Source organism: Antechinus flavipes, chromosome 2, assembly GCF_016432865.1.
Source record: "Antechinus flavipes isolate AdamAnt ecotype Samford, QLD, Australia chromosome 2, AdamAnt_v2, whole genome shotgun sequence".
Taxonomy (NCBI): domain Eukaryota; kingdom Metazoa; phylum Chordata; class Mammalia; order Dasyuromorphia; family Dasyuridae; genus Antechinus; species Antechinus flavipes.
Window position 1 is genome coordinate 281,163,946 of NC_067399.1, and position 21,172 is coordinate 281,185,117.

The following is a 21,172-nucleotide window of genomic DNA, read 5'->3' on the forward strand; positions in this document are numbered from 1 at the left end:
CTCCCCCAACAGCTCCATTAGGGGAGATAGTCTCCACAAGTTTTTAATAAATTAAGTTTAATTTGAATAATAATTCCATAGGTTGTAGCATTAGTCCTTCAAGTGTTAATTATCTTTTCACTCTAAAATTAATGTAGTCATTTCCTACTGACTCTTCTCCCCCATTTATTGAAGTGCTGAGGAAAACATGTCATTGAGTTCCGAGCCAGCCCTGCTGTTGTGATTAAGCGCGGTCACATGGCCCATCTCTGCCAAAAGGAGAGCCCTGAAAAAAGGTGACAAAGACAGTGATTTCCTGTCAGCAAAGAGTACGACAGGGCTGTCTAGAAGTGATGCAAATGAGGGAAACTTTAACACGGTTTGTTTGATCCACTGTGGGCCATAGCAGGCTGAGCCAGAGAGAACCATAATGCAGCAGCCGTAGCAGGAGCAGCAGCAGCAGCATCCACCCAAAAGGGGGGGAGGGTGCCCCCTGCACCTTCCTAAAAACAGCAGCTCACCCGCGAGAGCCAAAAAATGCTGCCCAACTTCATTCTTCCTCGCTCCCTCCATCCCATGCATCCCTCTACATACACACTTCCCAACTTCCAACTCTTACTATTTTGTCGGTAGTGGAGGATGGAGGATGAGTTCCTCATGTATATATTTTTTTAAATCCTCAGTGGGAGTAGAGAATTTTTCAGCCTAAACAATGTTACATAAACTGTTCAAAAGCCTTATCTTCTTTTAAATAAAATTTATGGATCTCACACCACTTATATTTTCCAATATACCCCTTTTCCTTTCTCTCCAACAGAATAATCCTTTTGACAAAGAATAAGGGGAAGGTGGTGAGAAATTCATCAAAATTGACCAACACATCATATCTCTGATATTATATCCAGCCTTCCACACCCATAGCACTCCATTTTGGAGCGCTGCCTTCTAAAGGACTCATCTACTTTCTGGCTAATAGGATAAATATGTAAGTAAGCAACTAAATGAAGGAATGAATCAATCAATCAATAATAGAAAAACGTTTGGGAAATAAATCACCACTTTAAGATTAAATGTATATATAATGACTATCTTAAATAACTTTGAAACTTTGCTAAAATAAAACTATCAACCAATACCATCATAACAAAAATCTTTAAGTAATAAAGGAGAGGCTACTATTTTCATTTCTTTTACTTTTTTAAAATAAAAACATGACTTGTTAATTTTATTCACAACATCATAATGATTTTAAGAAGCAGATCCTAATTTTAATGGGGTTCTAATCTAAGTTACAATTAAAATTTACAATTAATCTGCTGCAGGAATGTAAGGAATTATCATTAACTTTCTATGTATAATACTTTCATTTTTATTTCCCCAGCTTCAATAAATATGGATTTGTTTTAGTCTGAATGCTTAGGATACAGATGTAAAAAGCCATACCCAAATTTCAGCATAAGGGCAATTTAAATTCTTTGACATGTATTTGGCATCCTAGGTGCCATCTGTGCAAAAGAGGTTGCAAGTAAGCTAATGGGCTTCTTGGATTTAAGCTTAGCTACTATGACCTTAGTAAAATCAGGCTTAATCTTATTGGAGAATTAGGGGAGAGAGGCTAAGGCAAAAATCTTGGAGTTCAACCAGAAAGATTTCAGCTACATCTGAAATTGGTTAGATCAATCTAGTCCAGGATAAAATAGACCACATTTATTTTAAGGAGCTGGAACTCGTAAATTGATAAAATATAAGGACAATCAGATTTATCTGCTTTCTGCAATCAATTGAGGGCCATCATAGCATTTTGGTACCAAATAGTTATAAAATTACAAAAAAGAAGGTTCAACCATGCCTCATTTTTTCTTTCTTGATTCCATGTTTTCCGTTCACTGTATTTTTTTTTTAAACACTTCTTTTACTACTCTTTTTTTAAACCACTAGGGAGGGATGTTTGAAAAAAAAAACTCATCTATGTTTTTATTTAACATATACCTCATTTCTTTTTTTCTTCTTTACTGGTTTTTTTTTTCCCCCAAAGCACTATTTCTATTTAAATAAGTCAGTCCTTCTCAAAGTTATAGGAAGGCTGAGTAATAACTAGGACTGGCCCTCTTCCTATAGTATAGAAATACCTGAGATTAGCATCTAGCTAACAAGAATAACTACTTAAAATAGGAAAAATCCAGAAGACATGGTTCTTCTCCCAGATACCAGGGTAGCTCCTTTGTGATCTGCCCTGCTCTACTTCCTACATCCTTCCTCCACTTACCCATATTTCCCAAACTGGTAATTAAAGCTCTTGCCTCCCCCTTTACAGTTTTTCTTGGCACTTTCTAGCATTTCATTCTTTAACTCTACCACTTTTCATTCCATGTGAAGCTTGGTTTTCACATTAAAAAAAATAACTGTTTTCATTCCCTTTCAATTTAGAGGTCTTACTCCTTTCTGCCTTCTAGCCATGTCTCTGTCATATGCTTTCTTAAATCCAATTTGTTTTTTTTTCCTCCACTTTCTCCTTCACCCCATTCCTTTCCCTTTCAACTTTTAGCCAAAGCTATTGGTAAGGGATGGCCTTAAGTTTTCCATTTGATCCTCTACAAATGAATCTGCAGGTCAGATACTTTTTCTTCAGGCATATATAGAAATAGCAATCTCTCTGGAAACTTGAGAGCCCCTAGTCAAAAATTGCCCAAAGGATAAAACCGTTTTCTCTGTTATATAAAACAATGGGTCTCCAGCTTCTCTGACATAAAGGAAATAATTATATATATGTATGTATGTATGTATGTATGGCCATGCTTATGGTAAATGTGCATAATTGAAATTTCTAGATCTGGGCAATGAGGTGGAAACTTTTGGGAGGAGAAAAAGCTTACACTATAAGATGATGACTGTTGTTCAGTGTTGCCCAGCTCTAAGTGACCTCATTTAGGGTTTTCTTGGCAGAGATACCAGAGTAGTTTGTCATTTCTTTCTCTAGTTCATTTTATAGATGAGGAAACTGAGACAGAGTTAGAACTTGTCCAGTCACACAGCTAGTTAAATGTCTGAGGTTAAATTTGAACTTGGAAAGATAAGTATTCCTGACTCTAGGCCCAGCCCTAAGCATGAGCCATAAAACTAATTAGTTAAAATATAATAAGTATAATTATCTCCAGGTTGCCAATCCAAAGGATTCTTAAATAGCTGAAGAATGTGAGAATAGTGGAACCAACTCAGGCTGACTCCCAGCCCCCTAGACCAAATTTGCTCCATACCACTGGGGCATTCAGATTTGAGAAGGGACCTTTATGAACAGAGAGTGGGGAGAGAAAAAGTATGGGTGAGTATTATATCCTCTATGGCAGGGACGGGGAACTTCTAGCCAGTGAAATGTATAAAGTCTACAAAATTACTTGGTCTAGCCCTGACAAAACAACATCAGATGACAACATTTCCCACTGTTTCAGTTCTTTAAATTGATAATTTTGTATGACTTGCAAATGATGTTATAAATATCCAAATGGCCTTTGGAAGAAAAAAAAGGTTCCCCACTCCTGCCCTATTATCTCAGCAATAATTCTTCAAGTTTATCTTTAGGTAGTCATGGTATCTCCTCACAACTAAAGTATCTTACTTGAGTATTTAACTTGAGTCTCTCAATGACCTTGGGAAGGAGATAATAAAGATACTATTATTCTCATTTTAAGGATGAGGCTCATTCTCCAATTGATGAATGGTCAAAGGATATAAACAGACAATTTTCAGATGAAGAAATGAAACCATTTCTGGTCATATGAAAAGGTGTTCCAAATCACTATTGATCAGAGAAATGCAAATTAAGACAACTCTGAGATACCACTACACACCTGTCAGATTCGCTAAGATGACAGGAAAAGATGATGACGAATGTTGCAGGGGATGTGGGAAAACTATGACACTGATGCATTGTTGGTGGAATTGTGAACAGATACAACCATTCTGGAGAGCAGTTTGTAACTACGCTCAAAGAATTATCAAACTGTGCATACCCTTTGATCCAGCAGTGTTTCTACTGGGCTTATATCCCAAAGAGATTTTAAAGAAGGGAAAGGGACCTGTATGTGCAAGAATGTTTGTGACAGCCCTCTTTGTAGTGACTAGAAACTGGAAATTGAATGGATGCCCATCAGTTGGGGAATGGCTGAATAAAAATGTTATGGAATAATACTTTATTCTATAAGAAATGACCAACAGGATGATTTTAGAGAGGCACAGAGAGACTTTCATGAACTGATGCTGAATGAAATGAGCAGAACCAGGAGACCATTGTATATGGCAAAAAGAAGACTATATGATGATCAAGTCTCATGGACGTGGCTCTTCTCAACAATGAGATGATTCAGACCAGTTCCAATGATCTAGTAATGAAGAGAGTCATCTACACGCAGAGAGAGAACTGTGGGAACTGAATATGGATCACAACATAGCATCCTTACTCTTTTTGTTGTTTACTTACATTTTATTTTCTTCATCATTTTTTCTGGTTTGATTTGATTTTTCTTGCACAGCAAGATTATTGTACCAATATGTATGCATACTTTGGATTTAACATATGCTTCTAGCATGTTTAACATATATTGGAGTACTTGACATCTAGGGGAAGGGGCTGGGAGAAGAGGAGAAACTGGAACACAAGGTTTTACAAAGGCTAATGTTGCAGAATTACCCATGCATATATTTTGAAAAATAAAACACTTTAATAAAAAAAATTATGTATAAATGGCTTTAGGATTAAAACAAACAAACCAACAAACAAAAGAATGAAGCTCTGAAAAATTAAATGAATTGCCTATGATTACAAAAATAGCAAATGCCAGAGGCTGGTTTAGAACCTAGGTCACCATGTCAGGTTCATCCATACTGTCTCACTTATACAGAACAAGTCAATTTGCCTTTACTTTCATGCAAAAGTCCCTCCAAATTAAATGTATGATTGTCAGGAATTCTACCAATTTATAAGGTAAAATTAAAATAGGCTATGCAGAATCACAGCATCTAAAAAGAGGAAGCCATCACAAAAAAAAAAAAAAACCACATTTTTATATAACACTTCAAAGTTTCAAAGAGTTTCTCTCATAAACTCACAATGCAGGTAAGCTGTAGAGTAGTATGCAGGAATGCAAGCTCTTTCAGGAAAAGGAGTATTTCATTTTTATCATTTTATTCCCAAACTCTTGCACAGTGTCTAACCCAAAGTAGGAACTTAATAAATGATTGAAGTTACTGGAATTGAATCAGATGCCCATTTTACAGATAAGGAATGTAAGTATTAGTTCAAAGTCATAATGACTTAATGACAATAGTGACCATTGACACCAAAAAATAATGCTCAACAGTAACTCTCCATAAGACCTTCTTGAGAAGGTCTAATCCAGATCCTCATTATACCAGTGAGAAAAAGATATAGCCCTGAAAATTTAGTGATCACAGAGCTATTTATGTAAATGCAATGGTTTACTCAGCTTGGTAATACCATGACAATACACTCTATTGTTTAACGGGTAGCTGTGGAGTTAAGGAATCCCTTATACTCTGGTCTTTCATGGTCTTCAAGCATAGCTTGGACAGTAGCTGTATTTACAAAGAAACACTGTCTCCTGTGTACCTTACTTGGCGAAGAAAAGTTAGTGTTAAAATCTGGCTTTGTAGGCATGGGCTGATAGGGACATGACAGAGAAACCATGAGAAAAGCAGCACCAGCAAGAAAAAGCTAGGCAAGAATTAGGTTGGCCAAAGTTATTTCAAGTCAATTGATCTTTAAAAATTTAAGGGATGGATGGAGGAGTTTTGAGCTTCCTTGAACCCAAGAATAATGCTACCTCTGATCTGCAGAGAAATGAAAAATTGGAGTTTTTTCTTTGTAAGTGAGTTTTAAATATTTCTCCATTAATAGTTAATGTGCACGCAGACCTGCAGAGTGACAGCTCCCTGTGATTACAAATTCTGGCTTTGTAACTCTAGTCCAAATAGGAGCTGAACTTTGAAAATCACAGCAGTTACTTTTGACAAATTAAATTGTCCTGGGGAAGAAAGGGGTAGAAGTATGTGAGCGTGTATATGTATTGAGGTGGGTATAGGGGGAGGAGTGCATGGAAAAAAATGGTAAATCCTCTTTGGAAGTGTTGCTCAATAGGGAGAGGGGTTAAAAATGAAACAAGAAAGCTCTGTATGTGCTTTTGTGAGTTGACAATATTGTCAACATTTATTATAAAATGGCAACAATAGGTTGGTCTATATTCAGTGTTTGGGCAGGCTTGAGAAGGGAGTAAAGAAAGGACAGCGGTTTGCAATACAGAATTTTGCCCCACTATGAAGACGATACCCCAGTTATAAGGCAGAAGATTCATAATATGAACAAGATTGCTTTTAGGGATTTTTTAAGCAAAAAAAAAAAAAATCTAATGGAAACTGTTTAAATGTTAATTAATCAGAAGATTCTGGGAAGATGGCAGATTAGAAAACTCCCAACTTTTCCAGATTTCTTCCACAAACAAGACAAAATATTTTTTCTTTTCTTCTTTTTCTTTTTCAAGAAAACAGAATAATCAAACTATCTGAAAGCTATAATCAAATAAAATGATTTTGATGCAATATGAAAAATAATTTTAAAAAATTGTCCCAAAGTGTTAGAACGGGGGGGGGGGGGGGAGAAGTAGAAATAGATCCATTGATCCCCACTTGAAAAAGATCCTAGGAGGAAAACCTAAAGGAATAGCCAAATTTCAAAACCCACAGGTCAAGGAGAAAATATAAGCATCAAGAAAGAAAATTCAAATACAGTAGAGTCACAATTAGAATCACACTTGGCAGCAGCTACATTAAAAAACCATAGGTCTTGGAACACTATGTATTGAAAAGCAAAATAACTGGGGATATGGCCAAAAATATCATACCCAGTAAAGTTAAGTATAATACTGAACAAAAAAGAATGGATATTCAATGAATTGCCAGATTTCAGAATTTTCTTGCAAAAAACCTGAACTTGATAGAAAATTTGACATACAAGGTCCATGAGAAATATAAGGTAAAAATCAAATACTAATTATAATGAGCTCGATAAGGACAAACTATTTTTTTATACATGGAAATATAAACTTTGTCTGGGTTATCATTAGTAATTGGGTTCAAAATAAAAATTGGAGTAGAGGTGTGTATGGTGTGATTCTAAAAAGAAAAAATCATATAGAAAAAGTTAAAAACTAAGTATCATATACATGAAGTACGAGAAGAACTGATGCAGAGGAATTAGATAGGCGAAACGAGATGGTAATTCTGGAATTTTGATGTAAATGCTCATTGAGTTGAATTCAATTTTAAATAGTACATTCAAGGTTTACAAAATCATGTTCTCTCAAGGAACCTATGAAATAATAATTCAAGAATTAATATCTTTGTCTTATAGGTGAGAAGAATGGGGCTCATCAAGGTTAAATACTTTGCCGAAGATCTAATAATTCATACATGGAAGAGTCCAGATTTGGATCCAGGTATTGATGCACAATCTAAAGCTCACAATCTATAATAGATAATCACCAAGAAGATGTTTGGTTCAGGAATCATCAAGAAACATCTTTCAAGAGAGGAGATTAGGAAGGTCAAAGCCTATGTAGTGCAATGACAGAAGCTCACATCTAGAAATTTATCATCACTCAATAGATATTTCTAGTTAAGATATTCCTTCCACTCCTTACATTCTTGATAAAGGGGTGTGTCTATTTTATTATGTTAAAGTATCAACAGCATTGGAATTGCAATCAGAAACCTTGGTTTTGAGTCCCTACTCTGTCACTCACTTCTTGAGGCTTTTTCCTCGCTTATAATATGAACATCAAAATTCTTGCCTTATCCTCTTTGTAGGGTTATTTTGAAGATCAAATTAGATTAAGGCACTCCCAAAACACTATAAAGTTCTATAAAAATATGCAAGGAATTGTCATTCATTCATGTGCCAGATATTTCTTAATGCCTCCAAATGTGCGAAATACGTTCCAAGGCCACAATGTGCAGGAAAAGTCAAATTATATAAGATATGGTCCCTCTTCTCCCAGAATGCTATAGATGAGAATGGTCATCCACCAGGTCTTCTATTGTGTAAAACTTTGTTTTGAGAATTGCAGACTCAGAGAAAAAAAGTGAGAAGTAAAATATTAGTAATTATAAATGTTGCTAGATAGAATTTGAAAAAAGAATCAATGTTTGTAGCCTAGGTAGAAATTCAATTAATTTCAGCAGATGCTTCTGAAACTCCCACTACACATAAAGTTTCTACCTCGTAAAATAGTTTTATGTATCACTATATCTAATACAGGGATAAGTATATCTATGTGTTAATCTGCATATGTAGATATAATAAAGATATGCACACTAATATTGACAGAAACTGTGATTTCATCAATGTAATAAGCTCTAGGTGAAAAATGATTCATGAGTACCTTCTTTGCAATTTTACTTTTATAGATTTGCCTGGGGCATTGGAAAATTAAGTAAGGTATTCAGGGATCACACAGCCAGTACATGGTAGTTACAATACTTAAGCCCTCATTCTCTTGACTCACAGGCCATTTCTATAGCCACTAAAACATGTTGCGTCAATATATACACATATGTGCATCTGTGTGTATAAATTCAATGGATAGTTGAGAGGCAGTATGGTGTAGTGGATAGAAACTGGTTTCAGAGACAGGAAGACATGAGTTCTAGTCCTACCTCCTACATATATGCAAACTTTATACATTAAGGTAAGTCACTCTAGAATAGTGCTACAAACTCAAGTAGAAATGGGGACCGCTAATACTTTTAAAACATACTGTCACATATGGGGTGGGCTTTTTTTGCATTTCTATATATGTTTTAAAATATCTCCCAATTACATTTTAATCTAGTTCTCAAGTACTGTGTCTGAAGGGAAAATGTTTGACACCTCTACTCCAGATAATTCTAGATTGTTTTAAGTTTCAGAGAAAATGCCATCTGGTTTGGTAGAAAGAGTTTCCTCATCTACAAGTCTTCTGTCTCAATAAAATCATGTTTAGTCCCTACCCTTATCTCTATTGTAACAAATACATTTATATTATATGTGACATAAATTTATGTGTGTCAAAGTTACACATTGACAGAGCTCCCTTTTATTATAGAATGGGATAAGTACAAAGAAAATGTTCAAACTCTGGGAGGGAAGTTAAATAGTTCAAGCAAAAGCAAAGAAGATGACACTTGACAAAGTTTCCTGCTTTCCATATCCCTGCTTTTCCCACCTTTCTTTTTCCTTTTTTGCAAGTTAATTAAGGTTGAGTTACTTTTTCCAGGGTCACACAGTTAGCAAGCGTGATCACACTTAGATTTCAACTTGTGACAGGTTAAATATCAAATTTTGCTTCTAACACTTTCAATGTATACACATGGGCAAGTCCTTTAATCTCCTTCAGTCTCAATTTTCTCCCTACTAAAAGAGGGGTAATGGATATGATCTAGCAGTTTTCAAAAAGAAGAAATTCAGGCAATCAACAGTCATATGAAAAATACTTCCAAAGGCTAATAATTAAAAAAAAAACAACCTGATACAACTCTTAGAATCCATCTTCCACCCTTAAGATTAGCAGAATAAAAAATGAAAGGACATAAAAGGACAGGACACTAGTATATTGTTGGTGAAATTGCAAATTGGTTCAACCATTGTAGGAAGCAATTTAGAAATATACCCTCCAAAGTTGCTAAACTTTTAACTCTTTTTCTTGATGATAACATTATTAAGGATAAGAGTTCAAAGAGAGAAGGAAAAGACCCCTCTGTTAAAAATATGTATTACAGCAGGTAATATAACAAAGAACTGGAAAACTGATCTATTGGGCAATAGAGGAACAAATTATGGTTTATGAAAATGATGAAATATTATTATTCCATGAGAAAAAATATTCAAAGAAATTGGGAACATTTGCATAAACTAATAAAGAGTGAAATGACCAAAACTGGGCAAAATGTATATTAGTACAATTACTACACTCAAGCCCCAAAGCTCAATGAATACCCACTATCTGTGACAGAGGCAGAGTAAAACTGACAAAGAGAGAAGAGGTCTCTTCAGTCTCTATTCTCCAATCTCTTTAGAGGTTATTCTAGAAGCCTTCAGTTTTGTGAGAGAAGATGCATAAAATAGCAACTTCTCTTCAAGACCATGAGGGGAGAAAGAATATGGGGAAAAGCTAGTATAAGAGGAACTAATAATCTCTATCATGTTGTGATCCCCTGCTTGCTACACTAGTGGTGTGGGGGAATTTTCTCTTTGGGTGAAATTTGGGGGATCTTGGTTGAGTTGAGTTACCTTGCTTCTGGTGGGAGGTTTTCTTCACTCTGTATTGTCTGGTATTTGTGCTCTTATGTACATTTCCTCAGATTTTTATTTTGCTATCAAATGAATAATTGGATTTCTTTGCAAATTGCTATATATGTTCAATGTGAAGCTAGCATTTGTTGAGAAGGAATTAGAGTATTGGATATAAAACATAGTTTTCCTTTCCCCATTAAGAATGTGTTTTGAAATTTAGGTGGAACCTTAAAATCATATTCTCAAGACTAACAATGAAACAGCTTGATATGATTCTAGCCTGGCATTCCCTTTGTCTGAGGAGAGCTTTGGTCTCTCTCTCCAGCTTCTCTCCCCAGAAGGAACCAAATACTCCCTTAGACAAGAATGGGAGAAGAAAACACTAGGAACAACTATTCTGGCCTCCTTTCAAGGAAAAGGAAAACAGCCTCATTCCATATGAAAGACTTAAGAACTCTGATCAACTCTGACTAATTATGACTCAAGAAAATTGATGATGAAACTTGCTTCACAGCTCTTAATAAACAGGTGATAGACAAGATGTACAGAATGAGACATAAATTTTCAGACCTAGTAAATATATGAATTTATTTTCTTTAAAGAAAGAAAAGAGAGAGGGAGAGAGGGAAAAGGGAAGAAAAGGAAGGCAGAAAAGAGAGAAGAAAGGAAGAAAAAGGAAAAAAAAGGAATGTTCATATTTTTAAAATATTCAGGAGAACAGAGCAGCTCCAAATGGAACAATCAGAAAGTATTTGTACTAAATTTAATTTGTGTTAAATTAAATTTTCAAAAACCCAAAGACTATATAATCAAGATTTGAGACTTCAAATACAATTGTTTATTTCTGTTCTTTTTTGTATATGAAAATATCCACATTTGTTGATGTTGATGATCATAATAAAAATATTTTGATGTAGGTAACATTATCCATAATACTTATCTCACAAAGTTTCTACAAGGATCATATGATATAATATATGTAAAGGCCTTTACAAAACAACATTCTATATAAGAGCCAACTCTGATCATCCAACTTAATCCTATCATTTTACAAATAAAGGAACTAAAAGTTCTAAGAAGCTAAATGATTTGTACAAGGTCACATAGGTAATCAATAAATGACAATTGAGATTCAAACCTAAATTCTCTAATTCTGAATTAATTTGTCTTAATACATTGATACCTCTAGAAAAAGAAATTTGGAAAAAGGCTTTGGAGTATAAAAGTCTGTATTTCACAATATACTTTTTCAGTATTAAGGACATCAAGAAAAAGAATTGGGAAAGTAGACAGTGCAATCTCAGGCAAACCATGTCAAGAGAAGTCATTGGAAAAAAAAAAAAAGGGGGGGGAACAGATTTTTTTTACAAGATGTAAGCATTTGATTATCTGGATTCCAGTTTTTTTTTTTTTTTAACAAAAAAAGCACAACTTTCCTGAGAGTGTGGTAGATTGTGTGCATGATAAGAAATAGAAGAAGATGAGTAATGTAAGTGGCATCCAGGGTACGATGGCCTGTCAAGTTCTGACTGAGACCATATGGCTGAATGGCCTCTTATAATTTTTATTTTTTCCTCTTAATTGGGGTTATTTTTAATGTTTATATCCTTATAACTTATAAAAATTGTAGAAGTTAGAAAAAATATATAATCTTATTAGAAATTGAAACTGACTTTTTTTTCCACATTCAATTCTTGAATTTGACCTAGAGTACAACTAAGTGATTTGGCCTTCAATATTTTAAGATGATACTGTCAATCTCATGGCATCATATTAGAAGATAGATTTGATAGCTTTGCTCTTCATGTTGACAAATATACAAAAAAGACAAGATTAATAGTCAGTAAAATCCATTTATTAGAGACAAAATTCTCTAGAGGCATGTTTCTCCATTCATTGAGCCTCAGAGGCTCTTTCTACATTCTCTTAAGAAAATGATTCCCAAGAGACTCTAATTAAAGTCAACTAAACCTATGAAAATTATAAATACTTCTAGTTTTGGAGTATGTGTTGGGAGAGAAGTTTGGGTATTACATTTTAGAAAAAGTAACTTAAAACAGCATTGCAGAACAAAAAAGAAAACAACTTTTATTTGACCTTGAATACACGAGTTATTCTCTAAGAATTTTTTTTAAGTCTAGAGGGTAGTTGTTTCTTGTCATTATACTGTTGCTGATTCTGTGGTTAGTTATTAATTTTATTTTTTATGATTCACAATCTGCTCTTTGAAATATGCCATATGCTCAAAGCAATTCAAGGATGACAACTGTCAGAATTACTCCAATAAAAATTGCCTAAATGAGGAAGATTTACTGCAGCCTGATATTTCTATGGAAAGTCCCTCTTCCCTCCCCCTGCAGCTTTTCAGTTGCTGGGAAGTCTACAACATGTTCTTCAGTCAAAATCACATGACTGTTTTGTGAAAACTTCTAAAACTCCTTTTTAAGTAGAAGGACTGATAAAATGTACTAGGCTAAGTGTAAAATAAAAAACAGAGAAAAGTATATATATGTATATATGTATATGCATCCACATTTAGTTTATTAGATTGATGCCCTGCAATAAACATGTGAGCTCAAAATCAGTTTCCTTAAATCATGAGTATTGATTTAAGATGATATCATCTGCTTCATGTATGACTAATACAAATTAAATTGGAAGGGTGCATGCTGGGAGCACCAAAACAAACTCCAGAAAAATTTCTTTCTTTTCTGAAAAGATCTAAGAGGTAGATAATATTCGTTGGAGTGCTCCAATCAAAACATGTTTGGTTAAATGTTACCATCCCATTTATTCTTCATTTTGTTTCAGCCTATTTATTAACGCAGTTTCATTTATTGCTATTCATCTTGAAGATAAATCTTCGTCCTTCTATAGAATTACACCAAATAGAATGTGATAAAGGGAACTTTCTTGCAATTATGATGTCGGTACAGCCTGTCAGCACACAGGGGATGGAAATGAGGTTGGGGACAGGGAAGGGAATTCTAATAGACACCATGATACATACAATGAACGTAGCGATATCCTAAGAGAGAAAGACTTGTCAGGCTAATCAGATCTTCTATAGCAAGGTAAAGGCAGAAATGGTAGCTCTAACCTTGTAAAGATGCTGCTGCTGCTCCTCTGACATCATCAGGTCATGGCTGTCCATCACTATAGATTCCATGTCAATCAGCCAATCCCAGAGCTCCTGATATTCTGAATCAAAGTCCAAAAGTCTGTAGATAAGGAAGAAAATGTATTATGCATAAATACAGTGTAGTTGTTAAAATCGTGTATTGGAATAATGTATTCTTGAAACTCATGATGTTCCTAGGTGATATTTGTAAAAGGGAAGGGGGGAGGAAGCATTCTGTGTGTGGTAACACAGAGTGGACAAAACAGAAACTGAAGCCGATGACAAAGGAACTATATTTTGAAAATAGCTCATTATTCAAAACATTCATTCCTGCCTGAGATCTTGTTTTTTTTTTTTTTTTCAAAGCTATTACAGGGATCTCAGAGCACCTGAAGAAAAGAACCAACCCAGTAACACTGGAAAGCAAATTGGAAAACGCCCCCAGCATTATCTATACTTGTCATAGTGAAAAATGAAAATTGAGTGGCTAATGGAAATTCTCATGCCCATAGCAAGAACAACACCCCAAACTTTCAGTTCCTATTAGATTTGTCATAGATTTGGAACACTTACCAACTCAGGACTATGGACATTATATTTAACTAACTTCTCTACAATAATCACAATATACTATCATATCCAAATTATTATTTCCATTGGAAAAAAATGACTCAATTCATTTATCTGCCCTTCTGCTGTCTATCTGCCTATCTCTGCAAATATATATCCTACATTTATTTTCATGGATGAGTAACTAGCATTTCAGCTTAACACTTTAAGATAGGCTTGAGTGAATATGGTAAGCCAGTGAGAACTAAGGCCAGATACTGTATTAGACAGGTGTTCCCTATAGACATGTAAGAAACAAAGGTAAGGACAGGAAGTCAAAACAATGAATCCTTGAATAGCCAGCAATCATTAAAATTCAAAGGAGGATCACTACAGTTTTCAACAAAATAAATCATTAGAATAAGGAGCTTAAAAGGATTAATGTGATTCTCTATTGAAAGCCTGGTGAATAAGTAAAGCAGAGATTCTTCTAAAACACCCTGATTCAAGAAAGAAAGCAGAGACTGAAAAACTGCAAATTCGTCAAAAAAAAAAAAAAATCATCTCTTAAAAGGAATCCTTGAGTCTTGTCAAACTGTAACTGAAAAAAATTCATCAATAACAATGAAGCAGAAACCATAGCTATTAATGTGGATCTATCAAGTGACTATCTTATTACTGTATTCTTTCCATCTCCCCATACCCATTAAATGATTGCTTGCCTAGAGAATTGACTTCCACCATTTAAAAAACATCACCTTACCAGATCTGACAAAAATATTATAAGGCGTGTCTGCTGATGGGAGAAGCAGGATCAAAATGGAGCAATAAAAATATCAATTGTATATTAAATTTCATGATATTATAGGCCTTACTTGGGAGTAGGGGAATACCATTAGTAGAAGTGATTTAACCAAGAACCTTTGTTTGCAAAAGGGAGGAATCAATAATAGTATCTCATTCCCAAAGGCTAGAAACAAGCCAACTGAAATAATGTGGACAAGTGGTGGTGATCTTGGGTCCATTATTAAGTCTGGATAGATTCATGATATTTTACTTGCTCACAATGAAAGTAGTTTGTACTTGCTTAGAATTGCCCTCTGTCCTTGCAAGTTTCAAGACTGGGATATTCATCTGTGGAAATTATAGATTGTATAAATGGTTAAGAAGGCATAATGTTTTCTATGCAAGTATGATGTCAAAAAGGAAAAAGGGAGGCAGATAGCAAGCAGAGGTGGAAAGAAAGATATAACAACAGAGAAAGATGTTGAGACCGTGAAGATATAGAGACAAACTAGAAGAAACACTCAATTTGTCTTGATTAAAGATTACAAATGAGATATTTCTCTTTAAATTTGGGCATGGAAAAGTTTCTGATGATGTTATTTTGCACAGTTTCTAATAGCAATATGGAAAGCAAGAAATCACCTGGTGATGTTAGTGACAGCAGAAAAAAAATTTTTTTCACCTTGTGTAATTTTTTTTAATATTTTATTTTATTTAATCATAACTTTATATTGACAGAATCTATGCCAGGGTAATTTTTTTTATAACATTATCCCTTGCACTCGTTTCTGTTCCGATTTTTCCCCTCCCTCCCTCTACCCCCTCCCCTAGATGGCAAGCAGTCCTATATATGTTAGATATGTTGCAGTATATCCTAGATACAGTATATGTTTGCAGAACCGAACAGTTCTCTTGTTGCACAGGGAGAATTGGATTCAGAAGGTAAAAATAACCCGGGAAGAAAAACAAAAATGCAAATAGTTCACATTTGTTTCCCAGTGTTCTTTCTTTGAGTGTAGTTGCTTCTGTCCATCATTGATCAATTGAAACTGAGTTAGGTCTCTTTGTCAAAGAAATCCACTTCCATCAGAATACATCCTCATACAATATCATTGTCGAAGTGTATAATGATCTCCTGGTTCTGCTCATTTCACTAAGCATCAGTTCATATAAGTCTCTCCAAACCTCTCTGTATTCATCCAACAGCAGAAAAATTAAAAGATAAAAGTATCCCACCTCTCCAATGTATCATGCTTTAATTTGCTCCTTTTAGCTTTTCAAAGTTGTGTCTTGTAAATGTGTTTGGTGAGCTCTGCTTAGGAAAGCTATTTTTCAATATGCTTAGACATAAAAAGAAAAGGCCTCTTCTGCCATAATCAGGCCCTCCAATTACATCATAAAGGAGCTAGCAAATTTTAGTAACTTTTAGAACAAAATTTTCCTCTTTTGACAACAAAATGATCTTCTAACTCATGTTATATGACGATTCCAAATCTTCTCCCTTGACCAGCATCCAAAAGTGTGCAAAAGCATCAACAACAGATGATTAGAAGATGGTTCTCAAAGGATCTGGGAGCAGGAGCATCAGTTAGGCATGAGATGCATTGAAACAGTCTTCTCACTGCAACATCAGAAGTCAACGTACCTCTTACATACCTGATGGTGCAACCTGAATAGGTAATGATTCCTATGTGCAATTTCTGAACTTTGGACTACTTTCTGCAGCTACAAAGTAATCCTCTGGATTGAAATGAGGCTATATTCTTTGGTTCACCATTTTCAGGTCATGTCATGTACTTTGATTCTTATATTTTAGATGGGGGAAGAAATCTATGCACAGCTAAATAGGATATGTGAAATGGAACTTCTGATGAAGACAAATTTCAAATAAACTAATGATAAACATAATCCCTTATATCCAAACTATTTTAAATTGGTATTGAACACTTTTATTATACTTATTCTTTACTCTTTTAGTTAAGTCCCATCATTCTTCCTGTTAGTAAGGAAGCTTATCCCTAAACTAAGAGAGAGAAAAGGAATTTGCTTATAGTTAGTAAATCAGAGATTTAGACATGAAAGTGACCACGGACATGTATATCAAAAAGAAGAAAGGAGAGTGTAAGGGAGGGGGGGAAGAAAAAGAAAGAGAAGGGAGAGGAAGATGCTGTAATCCCCATTTTATAGTTGAGGAAACTGAGCCAAATAGAAGTTAGGCTTAGGAACAAAGAGCTAGTAAGTGTCTAAGACCAGATTGAACTCAGGTCTTCCTTATTCCAGCTTTAGCACTTTATCCACTATATCATAAACTGCCATGAAAAAGTTTCACCCTCCTACCAAAAATAAAATCCAGTTTCTTCCACAAAGATTTGATCAGTAAGTTAAAAAACATTTATTTATTGTTGACTATAGTACTGGATAAGTGCTGAAAATGCAAATACTGGCAAATTAAAGTCAGTTTCTGCCCTTGGAGTGCTTGAAATATAATGTAGAAAGATAACATAAAAAAGAAAGATGTAAAGTGAGAGGATGAGAGGATGGGAATAAGGCAACATTAAGAGGAACATGGTAGAGAAAGAAGCTCTAAGAGTTAGAAGTGGAACACCAAGAAGAATAAAGGAATGAAACTAATTCTGAATTATCTAAATAACTACCTCATCTGTGCAGAGTCAATATCAAAGTTTACCCAAAAATGCCAAAGAACAGGAAAGTGAGTGGTTGCCCATCAGTTGGGGAATGGCTGAAGAAGTTATGGTATATGAATGTAATGGTATTTTTTTAATGAGAAATAAGCAGCAGAATAATTTCAGAAAGACCTGGAGAGACATATATGAATTGATGCTAAGTGAAGTGAATAGAACCAAGAAATTATTGTACACAGCAAAAACAATATTATGTGATGATCAACTCTAATAGACTTGGCTTTTTTCAACAATAAGATGGTGCAGACCAATTTCAATAGACTTGTGATGGAGAAAGCCATGGCATCCAGAGAGAGGACTATGGGGACTGAGTGTGGATCACAACACAGTAGTTTCACCTTTTTTGTTGTTGCATGCTTGCTTTTTTTCATTCATTTACCTTTTTGATGTGATTTTTCATGTGTAGCAATATGGAAATATGTTTAGAAGACTTGTACATGTTTAACCTATATTAGATTACTTATAGTCTAGGAGAGGGAAGTGGGAGGAAGAGGGGGAGAAAATCTGGAACACAAGGTTTTTCAAAGATAAATGTTGAAAACTATCTTTGCATGTATTTTGAAAATAAAAAGCTAAGGAGCAGCTAGTTGGTGGAGTGGATAGAGCACCAGCCCTGAAGCCAAGAAGACCTCAGTTCAAATCTGGACTCAGATACTTAACACTTCCTGGTTGTGTGATCCTGGGCAAGTCACTTAACCCCAGTTGCCACAGCAAAAAAAAAAAAAAAAAAAAGAAAAAGAAAAAAAGAAAGAAAGAAAGAAAGAAAAAAAAGAAAAAGAAAAAAAGAAAGAAAGAAAAGAAAAAAAGAAAAAGAAAAGAAAAGAAAAGAAAAAGCTATTATTAAAAAAGATGCCAGTTCTTTTTAGACTTTCATGTCTAAATAAGAAAGAAGTCATATAGTTTATGGTAGAGGCAAGAAGGAGTCCTTGAAGCTTCTTGAACAAGAGAGTTCCATGAACAGACCTGTGCCTTAGGCATAGCAGTTTGGCAGGAAGATGAAATGGAGTAGGGAGACTGGAATCATGGACATCATTTAGGAAGTTATTGTAAGAGTCTGGCTAAGAGCTAATTAAAGCCTGAAGTAGGGTGGTGATGATGTGAAGGAAGAACTAGTAAAAAATGTTGGAGAAATAAAATGAATAAAAGTTGGCCAGTGATTTTGATGTGGGGGAAGGAATGAGGATAATAGACTTACGTTATCACTCCAAGGTGGCCATTCTGGATTACTGGAAGAAAGATGCTATTCTCAGTAGGAAGGAAAATTAGGAAAGGGAATGTGTTTAATGGGAGAAGATGAGTTTTGTTTTGGATATTTGGAGATACCCAGTAGGCCATTATTGATTCAGAAAGATAGGAGACTTAGATATATGGATTTTGGAATAATCTGTATAGACAATATAATTGAACTCATAGGAGCTCATGATATCACTAGGCAAATAGATAAATAAGAAAAGTCCAGGAAAGAACCCTGAAATGTGGCAGGCTAAGGTGGTACACACTAGATGGCGACTCAGCAAAAAAGGAGTGATCAGAGAAATAGGAACAGAAGGAGGAGAGAGCAGTGGTCCAAAAAAAACAAGGAAAGAGAGAGTGTGTAAGAAAAGGAGCTGCTATATAGTATCATATTCTGTAGAGCTCAGGAAGGATGAGGATTAAGAAAAGGCCATTTGAGTAACCAGGTGATTATTTAACACCTTGGATAGCAAAGTTGCAGTTAAGAGAGTGTTGAAAAAAAAAAAGAGTGCAGGGGATCAGAAGTGAGTAGAGGATGATCAAAAGAAAAGAATTGGAGGCAGTAAACATACATGACTCAATGGAGCAAAACCATAGCAAACAGAATTGGAAGAATGGCATTGTTTTCCCAATATGTCCACCATTCTGTGATCCTTTCCAAAGTGTTTATTTGTGTGCATATAAACACACATACATACATATGCATGCACGTATGAATGTATATACACATATATAGATGTATATAGTATATATATATACACATATACATACATTTTATATATACATATTTACAAATGCACATATTTATATATGCATTGTAAAGTCTGAAAATAAATAAAAACTCACATGTAAAGAAAAATATATCTTTAATTGAAGCTGTTCCAGATCACAATTCTTTGATCCTGAATAAATGCCTTATTTCAGGTATTGATTACTTTGTATATCTGATTTTTATAGACTTAACAACATATCCATGTACATATAAATATACATGAATCAGTGTATACATGTATATATGCATGCACACACTTGTATGCATATATAGGTATGTGTATATATTCTCTAATTTGGTTATTCATTAGATATTCATAGACTTGACTAGTATAATTTATTTCTAGTCTGGATGCTAAGGTATGATCTAGTTTTCATATAAAATTTAAGCCACAAGCCATAATCTAAATTCCAAAAGGAGTTATGTTTTTTTACTCCATAGGTTCATGTAGTTTTTGGTATTTAAAATGAGCACCATTAACTCAACATTACAACTTGAACTTTGCTCCAATGATAAAGTTTTAGTTATGTAAAGTCAATGAGAGACATCTTTGAATATATGAAGTTTCAGTTTGTCTACTAAGGAATTTTGATTGAAACTGACAACCAAATGAACAAATCAGCAAAATAGGGCAATTACTGATCAAAGAAGAAGAGCACTTGGATTAAAAAAAACCCAGCATTTTCTGATCCACGGTTGAAGATTATTTTTGCATGTAGAATCCAATTTTAGTATGCTTAGCATATCATTTATTCATATGCCCACATCCAGAAAAACAAGAACAGTTCCTGAGATATCAGTTCTTATATGCAGGTATTTTTTTAATGATCCCATTTTCATAGTTTCTCCAGCATATTTATTCTTTCCAAAAATATTCATTAAGTGCTTATTATCCACATTTATTTGTTCAAAGATGTATGTTTCCATTTTTCCAAAAGGAAAACTAAAGGAAAGTTAGTTAAATGCTGCTAAAAAAAGAAGAAGAAGAAGAAGAAGAAGAAGAAGAAGAAGAAGAAGAAGAAGAAGAAGAAGAAGAAGAAGAAGAAGAAGAAGAAGAAGAAGAAGAAGAAGAAGAAGAAGAAGAAGAAATTAAGAAGAAAATGCAATTCTTGCACTATCCTTTTCTTTTCTCTTTGGCCTTCTAAGAATAAAAGGGATACAGAGCAGCAGCATCTAGCCCTATAACATCATTAAAGAGTCAAATTTCACTTCACAGACATGGAATATGATATGCGAAGTTGCAAGGAGAATCCCTTTCCACTCTAAACATATTAAAGTATGGACACTAATTTATTATTTTGAATGAAAATTCATGAGCAACTTTCTCATGAGAAAACCAGACTGTCTCTGCCATTAATAAATAAAAAGAAAGGGAGTGGTTTCCATCAGCCATTTTCTGTCCTTTGGTGTTATTACTTTTATGATTGAATTCATGTAGTAATTAAAAGCCTTACAACCATGTTATTATCTCAGAAAAACAAAATGAAGCTTAACAAATTTGCTTGTTGCTGGGTCACCATCTGCTGGATGGTCTTTTCACAATAACATGTTATTGGAAGACAGAAAGTAAAATTTCTGACCTACAAAATTAATGATAAAATAATAAAATATCACTGTAAAGCTCTGGACATATTTAGAGCCTTCTGTTTGGTTGTCAGAGATGTCAAATTCATGTCTAAACTGTTCAGAAT

The 21,172-nt window shown here is 34.5% G+C and overlaps 1 protein-coding gene across 1 annotated transcript in view; it reads right to left on the reverse strand.

The window, feature by feature from the left end:
* AKAP6 (A-kinase anchoring protein 6) overlaps window positions 1-21,172 on the reverse strand; it is a 560,338-nt gene that overhangs the window by 134,116 nt on the left and 405,050 nt on the right. Inside the window, 1 exon segment of the mRNA XM_051977277.1 lies at window positions 13,419-13,539. Within this exon segment, the coding sequence (XP_051833237.1) occupies window positions 13,419-13,539 (121 nt within the window).